Here is a 17,251-nt window from a genome sequence, read left to right on the forward strand (position 1 = left end):
GGAATCTGTTTCTCCCAAGGACTTTTATCCCTCTTGGCCTGCATGGGCCATGTTCACTGCACAGTGAAAAACAAGGACAGGACACTCTTTGCCAAAGTTAAAAGCGCATCAAACACGCCTAGCTTTTATTATTTTAATCACAAACCTATAGACCCCTCAGTATACCTTCCCTGGGGCCTGGCCCCAGCAATCCAAAGCTGACAACCTTGGGTGTAGGTATGAAGGGTGGGAATGGAGGGGGGAGTGTCTCTTGATAACTCTGAAATGGGGTGATTCCTCCAAATGAAGAACTGGGTGGGGGACAGAGGTTGGGGTGGCCTAGATTCTCAGTATGTGGAGCAATAAAAAATTCAGATAAACAAATGAGGGGTACAATATGCTTTTACAACCCTCCTCCAAGCCTCTGCCTTGCTGGGGGGAAGGCTTCCAGTTTTTCCTGGGCTGGGGAGCTCCCAGGATAGCCCCTTCCTTCATCCTGTTGCTCTACATGTTGAAAAAGAATACTGAGGTACTGGTCCTGGTAACCTGAACCCAGTCCCCCACTAATACCCATCACCTTCCCAAACTGCCCCTCAAAGAAGAAGGCAGGACTCTGCCCAAGGGTGGGGGCCTCTCACTCCAGATATAGGTCTGGAAAATTCATCCATGAAATTTCATCATCTGTCCCCTTCCCCAAGAGCAAGGTTGGCTCAGAGCCCTCCTAGGTTAGGTCAGGTTGGTCCCAGGTTAAGGCAGGGGAGCTTAAGTACCACTCCTCCCTGCAGTGTGGAATGCTTAGATGGGATGTTGCTGAGGGACAAGGGTGGGGCTGTGATCTCCACAAGCATGAGTGGTGGCCTGGTCCTACTGATTCTTCCACACCTGAAATGCCTGTGCTGGGCTGTTCCTATAGGGAAGGGGTGGGGCCTGGCTCCTCCATTCCTAGAAGGCCAGGAGAGTTCCCAGGGGAAGGGGCCGGGTCTCATCCTCATTTCTGTTCCTTGCCTGGGCAGAGCAGGGCAGGGTTCAGGGGGAAGGGGCAGAGCTTAAACCCCCAGGACTGGGACCTCCATTACTTGACTCCTCTTCTGTGCCAGGATGGACTAGACTGGTGGTTCCAAGACAAAGGATGGAGCAACATCCTCACATCTCCCTTTCCCAGGAGACCTGGCTAGGACAGTCCCTAGGGTACAGGCGCAAGACCTCATCCTGTCTCCTTCCCTCACCTGGACAAGGATGAGTCCCACGGGGGCAGGGGTGAGGCTGTGATCCCCAGGGGGCAGGCCTTGATCTCAGGTCCTTCTCCGGCCTTCTCCTTCTGAAATACCTGCACTGGGCGGTTCCTTTGGGGAAGGTGCAGGGCCTCATCTGACTCCTCCTCCTTGCCTGATTACAGGGGTGGGGCCTGATCACTTCTCCTCTTCCCCCCAGAATACCTGGGCAGGGCAGTCTCATGGGAGGGTGGGGGAAAAGGCGGGGCCTCATCCTGACTGGTCCTCCTTTCCTGGGTGGGGAAGTCCCAGGGGAGGGGTGAGGACTGATCAGGACTCCTCCTCCATGCTGAAGCTGCTGCGGCGGCTGCTGGCCTTGGAGACAGCAGGGGACACTGAAGAGAGCAGGGGATCGGAGGCAGCCCGCAGTGGGGACAGGGCACCCCCCGACAGTCCTCCCACCACCCCCTCCTCCTCCTCCATCAGAATGTCCTCCAGCCCTAGGTGGAAGGGGTCTCCCAGGTCCCCCAGGTGGTCACTGGGAAAGTGCAGGTCCAGAAGGGCATCTGAGGGCGGTGCAGGGGGCTGCTGATGGGGAGCATTCTGGGCAGGTCCCCCCCCTACATGGAACGTTGCTGCGCCTGGCCTGCCCTCCTCCTCAATGTCCAGCTGCTCTGGCTTGAGGCTGTCAGAAGCCGAAGTCGTGGCCAGGGAGAGCAGCCCTGGGGTGGGAGGTACCGGCAGGCCATGGATCTGGGCCTGCAGTTCTAGCTCCTGTAAAAAATAAGGGTTGGGTGCAGGATAAGTAGGGTTCAGAGTCCCTTAGAGGCAGAGGAGTGTAAAGGTTGAAAAGGGTAGGTTCCCTGGGTTGGAATTCAGCTTCTGCTACTCACTACTTGGAAAACTTTAGGCAAGGTGCTTAACATCTCTGAAGCTTCAGAGTCGCAAACTGTAAAGTGGGTATATAATAATGGCCCCTAGGCCAGGCGTGGTGGCTGACGCCTGTAATCACTTTGGGAGGCTGAGGTAGGTGGATCACCTGAGGTCGGGAGTTTGAGACCAGCCTGACCAACATGGAGAAACCCCATATCTACTAAAAATACAAAAATTAGCTGGGCGTGGTGGTGCATGCCTATAATCGTAGCTACTCAGGAGACTGAGACAGGAGAACTGCTTGAACCCGGGAGGCGGAGGTTGCAGTGAGCCGAGATTGTGCCATTGCACTCCAGCCTAGGCAACAAGAGCAAAACTCCGTGTCAAACAAAACAAAACAAAAAAAGCCCCTATCTCATAGAATTGTGAGGATTGAATAAGTTAGTGAATATAAAGCTCTTGTCACAGTACAGAGCACAAGCTAAAAGTTATGTACGTTAGCAATATTATCCCTGTTAACATTATGATTATTACTTATCATTATCACTATCACCATCATGTGAGTTGGGAAGCCCGGGGATACCCCAAGTATGCCAGGAAGGGAAACCCTGGCCCGCTTTCTCTCTGTCTCCACCTGCAGGAAGCTCTCCCCTACTTCCCCCACCACCATCTCCTCTTTTCAAACCTGAATTCGGAGCTGCAGGCTGCGGTTGGCCTGCTCCAGGGATCGCTGCCGGCTCTCCAGGTCTTTGGAGCGCTGTTGCTCCTTCTGCAGCTTGCGGATATAATCCACAGAGGCCTTCAGGATGGTGCCCTTGTTCCAGCGCATCTCCCTGTGGGGCCCAAGTGGGAGGCAAGTGGGAAATGCCACATGAGGGGTTTCTCAGGAGCTGAGGCGGGGATTGCACCAGGTGGGAACCTCCCACCACATGCCTAGAACTTGAGGCTGGGGTCCTTTAAAGATATGGAGTACCCAGAGGAAAACTTCCCGCCTGGAATCTTCCAACGGTGCCCCATCACACTCCAAACCCTGGAAGCCGTCTCTGACCTGACCCCTTAGGATTCCTCTCTTCCCTATGTCTCTCTGATTGATCTCACTACAGCCACATTGGTATCTCAGTGCTCCTAGAATACGGAAAACCATTCCCATCTCAGGGCATCAATCCCAGCTGTGCCCTCTGCCTTGAATACTCTTACCCCCAGACACCTATGCGGCTCCCTCCCTTGCCTCCTTAGGATCTTTATTCAAACGTTTCCTTGTCAGTTGGGGCCTGCCCTATCCTCACCTTCCTTACCCCAAACTGTAACCCTCTCCAACATTCTCCCATTTTCCTTCCAGTCTTTATTCTTCTCATAACACTCATCATAATGGATCTCATGGATGTTTACTTATTTACTATTTGTCTGCCCCTACTAAAACATCAGTTTCATGAGGTCTGTTTTGTTCCCTCTGGTATTTTTTTTTTTTTTTTTTTGAGACAGAGTCTTGCTCTGTCACCCAGGCTGGAGTGCAGTGGTGCGATCTCAGCTCACTGTCAGCTCAGCCTCCCGGGTTCACGCCATTCTCCTGTCCCAGTCTCCCGAGTAGCTGGGACTACAGGCGCCCACCACCACACCTGGCTAATTTCTTGTATTTTTAGTAGAGCTGGGGTTTCACTGTGTTAGCCAGGATGGTCTCGACCTTCTGACCTCGTGATCTGCCCACCTCGGCCTCCCAAAGTGCTGGGATTATATGCGTGAGCCACCATGCCCAGCCTCCCTCTGGTATCTTTAGGGCCTAATATGGTACCTGGCACAAACCAGAGGCTCAATAAATAAATCTTTCTCTTCTCCTTTTTTTTGGGGGAAGGGGGTGGGGGATGGAGTCTCGCTCTGTCACTCAGGCTGGAGTGCAGTGGCACAATCTCAGCTCACTGTAACTTCCACCTCCCGGGTTCAAGCGATTCTCCTGCCTCAATCTTCTGAGTAGCTGGGATTACAGGCCTGTGCCACCATGCCCCGCTAATTTTTTTTGTATTTTTTATAGAGATGGGGTTTCACCATGTTGGCCAGGCTGGTCTCCAACTCTTGACCTCAAGTGATCCACCCCTCTCGCCTCCTCAAGTGCTGGGATTACAGGTGCCCACCACCATACCCGGCTAATTTTTGTATTTTTAATAGAGATGGGGTTTCAGCATATTGGCCAGGATGGTCTCGATCTCCTGATCTCGTGATCCACCTGCCCTCCCACCGCACCGGCCATCTTTTTTTTTTTTTTTTTTTTGAGACGGAGTCTTGCTCTGTGCCCTAGGCTGGAGTGCAGTGGCGCGATCTCGGCTCACTGCAAGCTCCGCCCCCCCGGTTCACGCCATTCTCCTGCCTCAGCCTCCCGAGTAGCTGGGACTACAGGCACCCGCCACCACGCCCGGCTATTTTTTTTTTTTTTTTTTTTTTGAGACGGAGTCTCGCTCTGTAGCCCAGGCTGGAGTGCAGTGGCCGGATCTCAGCTCACTGCAAGCTCCGCCTCCCGGGTTCACGCCATTCTCCGGCCTCAGCCTCCCGAGTAGCTGGGACTACAGGCGCCTGCCACCTCGCCCGGCTAGTTTTTTGTATTTCTTAGTAGAGACGGGGTTTCACCGTGTTAGCCAGGATGGTCTCGATCTCCTGACATCGTGATCCGCCCGTCTCGGCCTCCCAAAGTGCTGGGATTACAGGCTTGAGCCACCGCGCCCGGCCTAATTTTTTGTATTTTTTTTTTTTTTTTTTTTGAGACGGAGTCTGGCTCTGTCACCCAGGCTGGAGTGCAGTGGCGCGATCTCGGCTCACTGCAAGCTCCGCCTCCCGGGTTTACGCCATTCTCCTGCCTCAGCCTCCCGAGTAGCTGGAACTACAGGCGCCCGCCACCTCGCCCGGCTAGTTTTTTCTATTTTTTAGTAGAGACGGGGTTTCACCGTGTTAGCCAGGATGGTCTCGATCTCCTGACCTCGTGATCCGCCCGTCTCGGCCTCCCAAAGTGCTGGGATTACAGGCTTGAGCCACCGCTCCCGGCCATCTTTTTTTTTTTTTTTGAGACGAAGTCTTGCTCTGTCACCCAGGCTGGAGTGCAGTGGCGCCATATTGGTTCACTGCAACCTCCACCTCCCGGGTTCAAGTGATTCTCCTGCCTCAGCATCCCAAGTAGCTGGGATTACAGGTGCGTGCCACCACGTGCAGCTAAATTTTTTGTATTTTTAGTGGAGACAGGGTTTCACCATGTTGGCCTTCAACTCCTGACCTCGTGATCCGCCTGCCTCGGCCTCCCAAAGTGCCGGGATTACAGGTGTGAGCCACCACACGTGGCTAACTTTTGTATTTTTAGTAGAGAGGGGGTTTCACCATGTTGGCCAGGCTAGTCTGAAACTCCTGACCTTAGGTGATCCACCCGCCTCGGCCTCTCAAAGTGCTGGGATTACAGGCATGAGCCACCACACCCGGCCAATAAACAAATCTTGAATAAATAAAGGAAGTACCATTGCACCACTGCACTCCAGCCTGGGTGACAGAGTGAGACTCCATCTCAAAAAGAAAGAAAAAAAAGGAAGTACTAAGTGAACAGAAAAGTAGGTGCATATATCCTACGGAGACCAGATGGGGCACACAGACCATAACATTATGTCCCTAAAATTTTAGGTACTGACACAGTGAGGCTCTGCAACCCTGCTCAGGCTGAGAAAGAACCAGAAGAGAAATGCCTGGGCCAAGACTGCCTGGTGATCCCACCAAGACACAATTTTAGTAGCATGGGACGCCTGCCCCACCTCCCACTGGCAGGGTCCCAGCCCAGACTCACGGGTCACTGGACTTAGGGATGAGAGTGCCCAGTTCCTTGATCCTGTCGTTAATGTTGAATCGCCTGCGACGCTCAACTTTGGAGAGGGGAGGAGAGGAAGAAAGAGTGGGAGAAAGAGTTGTCAATTAGCCAAGAATGGAAGAGACAGAAAGTAGGGAGTTGGGAGGCTGTTGCAGGGAAGGAGTTCCCCATGGGGGGCCAGGACTCGGGGTGAGGCAGGCCTGCACAGCACCTGGGCAGTGCACACGCTTTCTGGCTTACTTAGGTTGTGATTGTCTTTCTTCTGCCGTTCCTTCAAAAGGGCCTTTGCCTCGGTCTCTGGAAAAGAGTGGAGTGATCAGGGCCTCTGGGCACAGGAAGGCAAGAAATGCATGCAGATGCTAAGGTAGGGTTTGGTAGCCGAAAGCAGGGGAAATGCCGTTTTTAAAAAGTGCCTTTTTTTTTTTTTCTATTTTAAGCCTTGGTGATAGGCTGGTTGTTAAATCCAAGATGAGAGGAAGTGAGAGGAGGCGGGGTGAAAGCAAGACCACAAGCCACACGGGGAAAGGGGACAAACAGCCCCCATTTCTGTATGTCCAAACCATTTTCCCCAGAATCAGGCCCATCTCTAGACCTGGCAGGCACAGGGCTCACCTGGGGTAAAGTGTAGGGCCATGGGACCAAGACCCTGTCACCTACCAGAGATCTCCCGTTTGATGTTGGGCAGCTCAGCTGGGCAGGAGTTGCTGACAGTGATTGCTGGCGTGGCTACGCCTTGACTACTGTACACATCAAGCAGATTCCCTGACACAGGCAGCTGGGGGCAGAGAGGGCAGAGAACCACCAGTTGGGAACAAACCCCAGGCTTGGCTCCTCCTCAGAACCAGGTTCCTGAGCTTCCACATATCCCTCTAATGCAAAGACTGGCTGACTCAGCACCAGAACCCTTGCTTCTCCTTCAAGGCAAATTCACATGGCGACCAAATAGGGAGGACAGAGCAAACCCGAGCTACCTGGCTTCACTGGGAGACTGGAGCCTGCCTGGCCTGCTTATCACTTCCTCCAGTCCCTCATATCCCTCAGTGACCTCTAAAGCCCCTTTCCCAAACCCCGGGGCTGGCTCTGAGAAGAAATGCTGGAAAACCACCCTTCTCAGGTCTTTGTCGGCTCTGATGCGACATTCCAGTCCGTTAGCTCCTCCCAGCACAACATTCCAATCCAGCATTCTTGGAACACTCCAACCCAATCTTCTCTGACCTTGGTAAATTGTCATGACAACATTCTATCCAAAATCTGGCCTTCTGGAGAATTCCAACCTAATCTCCAGTCTTTCACTCTGATCAAGTTGTACCATCTTCCACATCAGGGTCTCCTGCTGCTGTGGACCAAGGTCCTGACTCCAGTATCTTCTTGCACATTCTGTTCTCTCAGGAGATTCTTACCCAACTATTCAATTAGCACTGCTTTATGTCAGCCTAGTTTTTTTTTGTTTTTTTTTTTCTCTCCTTCACACTTTCCTGGATATACTCTGCAGCAGCACGCTAATCTGAAGTATACCCAGGGCCAAGTGTGGTGGCTCACGCCTGTAATCCCAGCACTTTGGGAGGATGAGGCGGGCGGATCACTTGAGGTCAGGAGTTCATGACCAGCCTGGCCAACATGGTGAAACTCCATCTCTACTAAAAATACAAAACTGCCGGGCATGGTGGCTCATGCCTGTAACCCCAGCACTTTGGGAGGCTGAGGCAGGTGGATCACCTGAGGTCGGGAGTTCAAGACCAGCCTGACCAACATGGAGAAACCCCGTCTCTACTAAAAATACAAAATTAGCCGGAGTGGTGGCACATGCCTGTAATCCCAGCTACTTGGGAGGCTGAGGCAGGAGAATTGCTTGAACCCAGGAGGCAGAGGTTGCGGTGAGCCGAGATCACGCCATTGCACTCCAGCCTGGGCAAAAAGAGCGAAACTCTGTCTCAAAACAACAACAACAACAAAAATTAGCCAGGCATGGTGGCCTGCACCTGTAGTCCCAGCTACTTGGGAGGCTGAAACAGGAGGTGGAGGTTACATTCAGCCGAGATCACGCCACTGCACTCCAGCCTGGGCAACAGAGTGAGATTCCATCTCAAAATAAATAAATAAGTAAATAAATAAAAATAAAATAAAGTATATCCAAATCCCACCTCTTCATGAGTTTTAATCTCTTGAACCCACTTCCAGTCTGCCACATATAAGGTCCCAATCTCTAGCTGTGTCCAAATCAATAAAAAGTTCTGATAAATTAGTCCCATTTTTATACATGCTTCCATCCTATTGATAAGTTGGAAAAAAGCAAAACTACAGCCACTTGGCATGCTCTAAAGCGAGTTATGAGACCCGGCATGGTGGCTATGTCTGTAATCCCAGCACTTTAGGAGGCCAAGGTGGGTGGATGGCTTGAGCTCAGGAGTTCGAGACCAGCCTGGGCAACATAGTGAGACCCTGTCTCTACTAAAAATACAAAAAATTAGCCAGGCATGGTGACACAAGCCTGTGGTCCCAGGTACTTGGGAGACTGAGGTGGGAGGATCACTTGAGCCCGGAAGGTGGAGGCTGCAGTGAGCCAAGATTACACCACTGCACTCCAGCCTGGGTGACAGAGCAAGACCCTATCTCAAAAATAAATAAATAGGCTGGGCGCGGTGGCTCAAGCCTGTAATCCGAGAACTCTGGGAGGCCGAGGTGGGTGGATCACCTGAGGTCAGGAGTTCGAGACCAGCCTGACCAACATAGTGAAACCCTGTCTCTACTAAAATACAAAAATTAGCCAGGCATGCTGGCAGGCACCTGTAATCTCAGCTACTTGGGAGGCTGAGGCAGGAGAATCGCTTGAACCCAGGAGGCAGAGGGTGCAATGAGCAGAGATCACACCATTGCATTCCAGCCTGGACAAGAAGAGTGAAACTCCATCTCAAAAAAAAAAAAAAAAATTAAATTAAAAATAAATAAATAAATAAAGCAAGTTAGGCTGGGCACAGTGGCTCAGGCCTGTAATCCCAGCACTTTGGGAGGCCAAGGCAGGCAGATCACAAAGTCAGGAGATTGAGACCATCCTGGCTAACACGGTGAAACCCTGTCTCTACTAAAGATATAAAAATCAGCCATGTGTGGTGGCACGTGCCTATAATCCCAGCTACTCGGGAGGCTGAGGCAGGAGAATTGCTTAGACCTGGGAGGCAGAGATTGCAGTGAGCCAAGATTGCACCACTGCACTCCAGCCTGAGTGACAGAGCGAGACTCTGTCACAAAAAAAAAAAAGAAAAGATTATCATCTCTTGGTACTTCTCACAGCAAAGCCTAAGCACTTTGATATACCCTGCTGTCTCAGTGAACTCCCCACCTGTATCTTTCACAGTCTACATGGCCCACCTCTCAACACAGTCCAACAAGGTCCAAGGGCATTGACATACCCTATTCTCGCCATAAGGCCTCCCTCTCTATCTTAGCACAATCCAGGCAAGGGTCTCATATACACACAGCCAGCTGAGTATGGTCTTGGTGATACAGAAATGCCCTAATTTTCAGACCAACCTCCCATCTCAGGGCCTCACCGTGCTGGGGAGCTGCAGTCCTGTGGTGCCTCCGGGCAGATAGCTGAGCATTTCATCATTGTAACTGGACTCCAGGCTGATGATCTCATCAATGACATCATCAATCTAGGGGAAGAAGTAAGTATCATACAGGGTTAGAAGAATTTGGGAGGGGAATGTGGGAGGAGGTTTGGCTGTAGCCTCTTACCTCTTTCTCTGAGCTGGACCCGATGGTAAGCAGCGCCATGGGGCTGTTGGGCGCACTGCCTGTAGGGCCGGTAGTGTGGGCAGCCTCGGGGGCAGGCAGCGGCTGGGCACTTGTGGGCCCCGGCGGTGGGGTGAGGGCCTGGGAAGCCAGCTTGGGCCCGAGTGTGGTGGACAGGTACTGTTTCACCTGCTGCCGGCGCGCCTGCTGCAGGTGGTAGCGCGTTGGGTTCTCCAGGTGGGTCTGCACCTGTGGAATAAGGTAGACAAGGAAAGGGAGGGGACAAGGCAGAACAGGACTCAAAGGGGTGACTCTGAGCTCCAGCCTGACCCTCCTAACTCATCGGTGCCTAGACTCAGGCAGACAAGCTGGACCCAGAATCTGAGAATACCCCAAAAACATTGGCAAGTCTCCCCCAGGACCCAAACTCTCTTTCTCAGAAATCCTTCACAGCTGCCAAGATCCACCTGTGACTGACAGGATCCCTCATAGTTTCTGGAAAACCCTGTCACAGTCCCCAAGATTCCCCACCCTAGTCTCTGACACCACCTAATAGACCTGGGAACCATACAATGCTTCCCCAAGACCCCCTGATGGCCAAAGAACTAACGTATCCCACACACATGAAGCTCTTCCTACAAAGCCAGGGCCCACTTGGGGCACTCATGAGCCTCCATGGTTCACCAAGACATCCTCATGGCCCCCAAGAACTCCTCGCAATTTCACAAGATCACCTCAGAAACCCGAAACACATGAGACATGAACACAGATCATTTAAACAGTACCAGGGACCTTCCTTAGAGCCCCTAAGACCTAGCCCCCAAATCACCAGCACATTGAGGCCATCCCTAGCTCCTAGGACTACTCCTCAGTCACCAGGAGCCCCCTCCCAGGGCCTCTGGATCTCACCTTACCTTGAGCACCTCCCTGGGCACCTGAGCAGGGGGTGGACGGCCCAATGTGTGGCCCCCAGCAGAGACGCCAACCACAGAGATGGCAGGAGAGGCAGGTGCAGGACTGGGGAAGGGAGCCGCGGCGGCCTGTTCCCGACGCTCACGCCTCTCCTGCTCCTGCGCCTGGGCCCGCATTAGCTGCTGCCGCAGCAAGACCCTCGATGAAGAAGATGACGACATGGCAGGGGTCCTGGAGCCCCCTGCAGAAGACGATGCAGAGAGTGTAGCTGGGGTGGCTGGTGTGGCCTGCAGTGATATTGGGAGGCTGTGGAATGGGAAATATGGGGCCATATTTTAGGTAAGCTAAAAGTCTCGTCTCAAGCCTAAAGGGTCGTAGTGTGATGGAGCAGACACAGGAACTAGGCCTGTTCTCTGCCTTCCGAGGCCACAATGTAGAAGCAGAGACACAGCTACCAGGCTTGGTGGTGGCTCTCAGGGGTCACAGTCTGATGGGGGACACACTGGAGGTCAGTCTGGTGGGGGAGTTTTAGCCTTTGGTCCTTATGGTGAAGCCTAGATTTGAGCCTGTTCACATATTAAGTGGAGATGCTATTGTTCAGCTCTGCAAGGGGGTGTTTGTCCTATTTACAGGAGAGCAGAAGCAGCAGAATTGAGGCTGTGGCAGCAGAATGTGGATACAGAGGGCTCCTAAGCCCAATGTGAGGCTAGAGAAGCTCTCTGAGCTCCTGGGGGTGGGCGTCAGGTGATAGGAGGAGCCCCAGGTTCCTCTTCCTCTCCTGTCTGGGCCTCTGGTCCCAGGAGCTAGTCAGTCTTGAAAACCTCAGAGATTTCACAATACTCTCTTCCTGCCCCTCTTCCACCTCCCCTCCCCTCTCTCAGAGCCCAGGCCGATGACTCAGCACATTTAGACTTCCAAGCTTGGGGAAAGAAGAGACCAGCAGGGGCTCCTCAAGGGCTGAGGGTGGGTGAGTTGGTAGTGTGGGAAGGGGCTGAGTTGGGGCTAGAGGTATGGCCCCGCCCACCCGGGGACTAGAGTTTAAGCAGGCCACGCCTTATCTCTGAGCACTCCAGGCCGGCTGCAACACCAGAAGCTGGAACACTTGCATATGAATGGGTGTGCAGGTGGGCAGGGGGAGGCAGGAGGGGTCTTGACAGAGATACTGGAATCCTAGCTTGGCCACCCACTTTCCTGTGTGACATGCTCTTTCTGGCCCCTAATTTTACCACCTAGAAAACGCAGACTGGTGAAAGAATGGGTTGGGCTGGTACTGAGGGCCTCTGCCCATCAAGAGGGGAGAGGAGCGCTGAGGAATTGGGAAGGGAGTCAGACAGACAAGTCATACATACCTTGAGCGAAGGGGTAAGGGTTGGCTTTTGAGCTCGTAGAAGCTGTCAGGATCAAGGACGTTTTCTAATTCTATGTCAGCAACAATCCCGGATTCCGGAAGCAAAGAGTTCAGGCTGAGGGGGAGGTGGAGTGGTGGTCAGTGATTGAATGAAGGACCTTATTCCCCAGCCCTCCCCTGAGACAGAGAAAGAGAGAGACAGAGAAGGGGAGAATCAAGAGGAAGGCACAAGCCCCTCATACTTGGCCACCTTGCTGGGTACCACACAACCATGAATTCCCACCTCCTTCCCCCCATCCTCCTTTCCCCTCCCCACTGTGTTACTCATAGTCCCTTAAGAGTCAGAATAATAAGAACGCCTGCATCCCAGCCCCCACACTGTAACAACCTAGGTTTGAGGAAAACAGAATTTAGGAATAACAATTCACTTTATAGAAGGATTCCTGACTTCCTATCAGAGTTCTCCCAGCCCCCATACCCACCTACTATTTTTTTTTTTTTTTTTTTTTTTTTTTAGACAAAGTCTTGCTCTGTCGCCAGGCTGGAATACAGTGGTGTGATCTCGGCTCACTGCAACCTCTGCCCCCTGGGTTCAAGTGATTCTCGTGCCTCAGCCTCCCGAGTAGCTGGGATTACAGGCACACATCACCACCTCCAGCTAATTTTTGTATTTTTAGTAGAGACAGGGTTCCACCATGTTGGCCAGGATGGTCTCAATCTCCTGACCTCATGATCCGCCTGCCTCGGCCTCCCAAAGTGCTGGGATTACAGGCGTGAGCCACTGCGCCCGGCCAACCCCCTAATATTTTCTTTACAGCTGAATTTGAGCCCAGGTATATGTGTATGTACACACACACACACACACACACAGAGCAAGTAGGGGCACCCCTCAGCATAACAGTCCCTTGTAACACAGACTGAATGCATCACAAAGAGAACTGGGAATAATTCACTTGACATAAAGTCAAGTGAAATTTGTGAAAACCCATTTCACAAATGAGTTTCTCCCAGCCCCAGTTAGAGTTCATGAGATGCCAACACATGCCCAAATATAAAATAGAAATATCAAAGGCTCCCCTCACTCCAACAGACTGGATTTACAAGAGGGAGAATTTGGGTGGTTGATCCACTTTATACAAGCATTCTTTTCTTAGCCGGAGGAGCTTGCCCAGCCTTCTGTTTTTTTTGATAGATCAAAACACACACACACCTCCAACACCAATACCCACTGGCATACAAAATAAGAAGCCATATACACCCCTCCCTTTAACTATGTCCACTACTGCGATGATCTAGGTTGTTACAGAGGAATTAGAAGATGGTGAATCAATATACAGAAAGGCTCTGCTCAGCCCCAGAGAGCAAGGGACAGTTAACACACACGTGGATGAATATGCATCCTTCAATTTAGCCAAACATTTAGAATGCTGAGAGATTGCTGGTGACTTCACTGGACAAGAATCCTCTCCCCTCCCCAAGGATCTGTCTTCCTTCCTCTCCTCACCCTCAGATGGAGCCCTAAAACCACCCAGGAAGTGGGGAAGAGGAAGCTCGGGGGAGCCACTGAGCTCAGCACAATCCCAGGCACAAAGGAGGCAAAGAGCCCCGTCACCACCAAGGCTCACACACCCATTGCACAGAAGTTGGAAGAGATGGGCACTGGGGTGATCAGGGAGGGCTGGGGCTCCAAAGCCCATTGATAAAAGTAAGGATGAGAAGAGGCCAGAGGGGATCCACCCAGGCAGGGATGGTGCAATCTGTACTCGTTCCAGCTCTATGGACAGATTACCCCCAGAAGCTCAGAGATCGAAAAGAAGATAAAAAGAAAAGGGGTGTGGGGCTAGGTAGTGGGAAGGGCTGAGAGGCTAGAACGAGTAGCAGCATGAACAAGAGCCTCCTCTGGGTTCCCAAACAAGGTCTGAGGCCTTCTCTGAGCTAAGAGGTAACAAACATCATCGCCCTCTGTCTGGCTGTCTGTCTCCCATTCAGGCCCTTAACAGGTGTGGGAAGAGGGCTTTTCCACTATCCTTGGGATCTGCCCCAGCTGGGTGGGCGGGCAGGGGGGAAAGGATTATTCAGGCCAAGTCTTGCTGAATGTTGTTGCTTCTCTTGTTCATTCACACGCACTCACAAGGCTGGTCCCAGGCAGCATATCTGAGATACCTCCAAATCCCTCCAGATTCATGTTATCCCCAAACACAGCAACCAGTCACTGAGAGGCACCAAGCTCCCAGGACAGCACTTGTGTCCCTCAGGACCCCTTCTCCCACACTGAGGGAAAAAGATTCCAGGATTCCCTTAAAACCAGTGCCTCACCTGACAGTGTCCCCTCAAATTCATTCCCCTCATGTCCAACTGAAAACCCCCGAATTCAGCCTCTAATCAGAGTCCCAGTCTGCCAAGTTCAGCTATCTCAGACCAGTTTCTGGATACTCCAGAATAGGCCCCTCTAGACACAGTCAAGGGCTCCCCAAACCTGACCCAGACCCCGTTTAATGCACTCCCACGACTCCTTTAATAAAGCCACGATCCAAGCAGGCCACTGCCGGATTCCTTAGGTGCCCCCCCAAGACGGGCGCCCCGACGTCCTCCAAGGCTAGGCCGAGGGCCTCCAATCCCAGTCCGGGGCCCCCGCTGCCCCCCAGATCAGGCCCCTGGGAGCCCCAGTCGGCACTCCCGGCCCCAGGCGGCACCGCACCTGAGCAGCTGAGCCGAGTCGGCCGGCCTGCGCTCCTCCAACAGCACGAACACGGCTCGAGGGCCCTCCGCGCTGGCCTCTACGCCATCCCGAGGTGGCTCGGCCGCATGAGACATGACGCCCGGCCCCGGGCGAGCCCTGCCAGGCCGGTCGGGCCTCGGCCCGGTCCCCCTAACAAAATAAGAGTCCCCCTCCCCCCAGCTCGCCACCGCCTCCTCCTCCGCTAAGCCATGGAGCTAGCACTGCGCGGGCGGGCGGCGTCGGGGAGATGGGATGGGCCGTGAGTCATCCCCCGCCCAGAAGGGACCGACGCCCCCCCAACCTAACCCCGGACGACCGCCCTCCTCCCCTCGTCTTCTTCCCCCTCCTCCCTCCTCCCTCCTCCCAGGGATGGGGAAACTCCACAGGAAGTGACCGCACTGGGGATGGACTGCCCGTCTGGCCACGACCCATTAGCCAGGCGGCCAATCGCTGAACGGCGATTTGAGGGCCCGCCCTAAGCGACGCCTCCGACGCGAAGGAAAAACGCGATTCGGCCCGCCCTCCTTCCGAGAAGAGGCACCCAGACCACGCCCTCAGGGGCAGCGACAAATAGGCGAGGGGTGATTTGGTTGAGCCACGCCTCTATGTTTGCGTCGGTTTCGGAGCCACGCCCCCTCTTCTCAAATTATCCCTCTGCAAGATAATATTATTAAGCCGCTCCTTGGGTCCTCTGCGCCTGCGCATCGATGGCCAGTCGGCGCACGGAGGGGCCCCTGGCCAACTTTTAGTTGCGGAACTGCGCCCTCTCTCGGCCAATATTCGTAATATCTGAGCCCTAGACCGCGCTCCAACCTCGATCTAGCTGTGCTCTCTCAGCCAAAGCCATAACTATGAGGCAGAGGCAGCTACATTCCCTGGAGATGCGGACCAGAAACCCCGCCCTTTCGGTATCCTCAGTCCAACCGCCCAGCTGGTCTTCCGGGAGTACTCTGCCTGTTCCATGCCATCGAGAGCGGTTGTTGTACTATGTTCGTTGCGCTGCGCAACATGTGCTTAATAAATTCTTGACGGGTGGATGAATCTGGTCCCTTCGGTGAATGACGACTTCTGGAATCACAAAGATCCAGGTTTGAACAGGGAAGGGGACCTTCCCTCTCCCAGCCTCAGCTTTCCTGGCCTGTTAAATGGGAGTCAAAATACCTTTCTGGCAGGGTTGTTCTACGGTATGAAAGGTGCTAGCAGGTTGTTTGGCATACAAGAAGTTCCCCAAAATTAGTTGATTCACTCATTTGTTCACTTATTCAACATTCACTGAGCGCTTCTGTATGCCAGACGCATGCAATCCGGCTTGCACACGGCGGAGGGTCTCACCCATATCCTCAGGTGCACATAGCTCACAAAACACCCAGACCCACAGCCTTCCCTTCCTCTTTCTTTCTTTTTTTTTTTTTTCCAGGCTTAATTCACTTTATTTTTCTTGTATAAAAACCCTATGTTGTAGCCACAGCTGGAGCCTGGGTCCGCTGCACGGAGACTCTGGTGTGGGTCTTGACAAGGTGGTCAGTGAATTCCTGATAAGGAGACTTGGTAAATACAGTCTCCTTCCAGAGGTCAGGGGTCAGGTAGCTGTAGGTCTTAGAGATGGCATCAAAGGTGGCCTTGGCGAAGTTGCCCAGGGAGGCAGTGCAGCCCCGGGCTGAGGTGTAGCAGTCATTGATACCAGCCATCATAAGCAGCTTCTTGGGCACAGGCGCTGAGACGATGCCAGTGCCTCTGGGTGAAGGGATGAGGTGCACCAGTACAGAGCCGCAGCAGCCTGTCACCTTGCAAGGGACGGTGTGGGGCTTGCCGATCTTGTTCCCCCAGTAGCCTCTGCGCATGGGGACAATGGAGAGTTTGGCCAGGATGATGGCCCCACGGATGGCGGTGGCCACCTCCCTGGAGCACTTAACACCCAGGCCAACGTGGCCATTGTAGTCCCCAATAGCAACAAACGCCTTGAACCTAGTGCGCTGGCCAGCACGGGTCTGCTTCTGCACCTGCATAATCTTCAAAACCTCGTCTTTGAGAGAGGCCCCCAAGAAAAAATCAATGATCTCAGATTCCTTAATGGGCAGGGAGAAGAGGTAGATCTCCTCCAGGGACTTGATCTTCATGTCCTTGACCAAGCGGCCCAGCTTGGTGATGGGCATCCACTCCTTACCCTCGGCCTTGCCTCCGCGAGCTCCGCGGCCTCGGCCCCAGCCCCGTCCATGGCCGCGACCCCGGCCCCCGATGCCACTGCCGAAACCTCCGCGGAAGCCACCGCGGTTCCCCATCCCAGGGTCACCAGAGCCTCCGGACCCGCCCCCCTCCGTCCCCCCCCCCCCCCCCCCCCGCGCTGCACCGGCGTCATCCGCCATTTGGTGTTTTCTCGGAGAAGAAGCCCTTCCTCTTTCTTGACATCCCAAGACCCTGACCTGAGTTGTGCCTCCAGGAATTTCACCGGGCTCCCATTTACCTCAGATCTTCCTGTATTGGCATCCTTATTTCACAGGTCTGTCAGTTGCTTTCCTAAACTCGCACATCCATACTCACACACTCTTGTACAAGGGGGAAACCTCTACATAATAAAGATGACTTCTGGCCAGGTGCGGTGGCTCACGCCTGTAATCCCAGCACTTTGGGAGGCCAAGGTGGGCGGATCA

At 53.4% G+C, this 17,251-nt stretch overlaps 1 protein-coding gene and 1 pseudogene across 8 annotated transcripts; both read right to left on the reverse strand.

Annotated features, from left to right (window-relative positions):
* Nucleotides 1-87: 87 nt before the first annotated feature.
* On the reverse strand, nt 88-14,828 carry TFE3 (transcription factor binding to IGHM enhancer 3). 8 transcript variants are annotated; one of them, XM_065538389.1, is made up of 10 exons: nt 14,583-14,828; nt 11,886-11,999; nt 10,539-10,777; nt 9,628-9,873; nt 9,441-9,545; nt 6,550-6,667; nt 6,133-6,189; nt 5,872-5,947; nt 2,749-2,896; nt 88-1,964 (listed from the first exon to the last, which is right to left on the reverse strand). In XM_065538389.1, exons 3-10 carry the CDS (start codon nt 10,755-10,757, stop codon nt 1,521-1,523), a joined length of 1,413 nt encoding a protein of 470 aa, XP_065394461.1. In that variant the 5' UTR covers nt 10,758-10,777; nt 11,886-11,999; nt 14,583-14,828; the 3' UTR covers nt 88-1,520. The 8 variants fall into 8 exon arrangements, with proteins under 8 accessions (XP_065394461.1, XP_073886157.1, XP_005593577.1 ...); XM_074030056.1 differs by having other exon boundaries at nt 10,539-10,823; XM_005593520.3 differs by having other exon boundaries at nt 10,539-10,842.
* A 1,166-nt stretch (nt 14,829-15,994) lies between these two features.
* On the reverse strand, nt 15,995-16,889 carry LOC102145520 (small ribosomal subunit protein uS5 pseudogene; annotated as a pseudogene).
* Nucleotides 16,890-17,251: the final 362 nt, after the last annotated feature.

This window comes from Macaca fascicularis, chromosome X (assembly GCF_037993035.2).
Source record: "Macaca fascicularis isolate 582-1 chromosome X, T2T-MFA8v1.1".
NCBI lineage: Eukaryota > Metazoa > Chordata > Mammalia > Primates > Cercopithecidae > Macaca > Macaca fascicularis.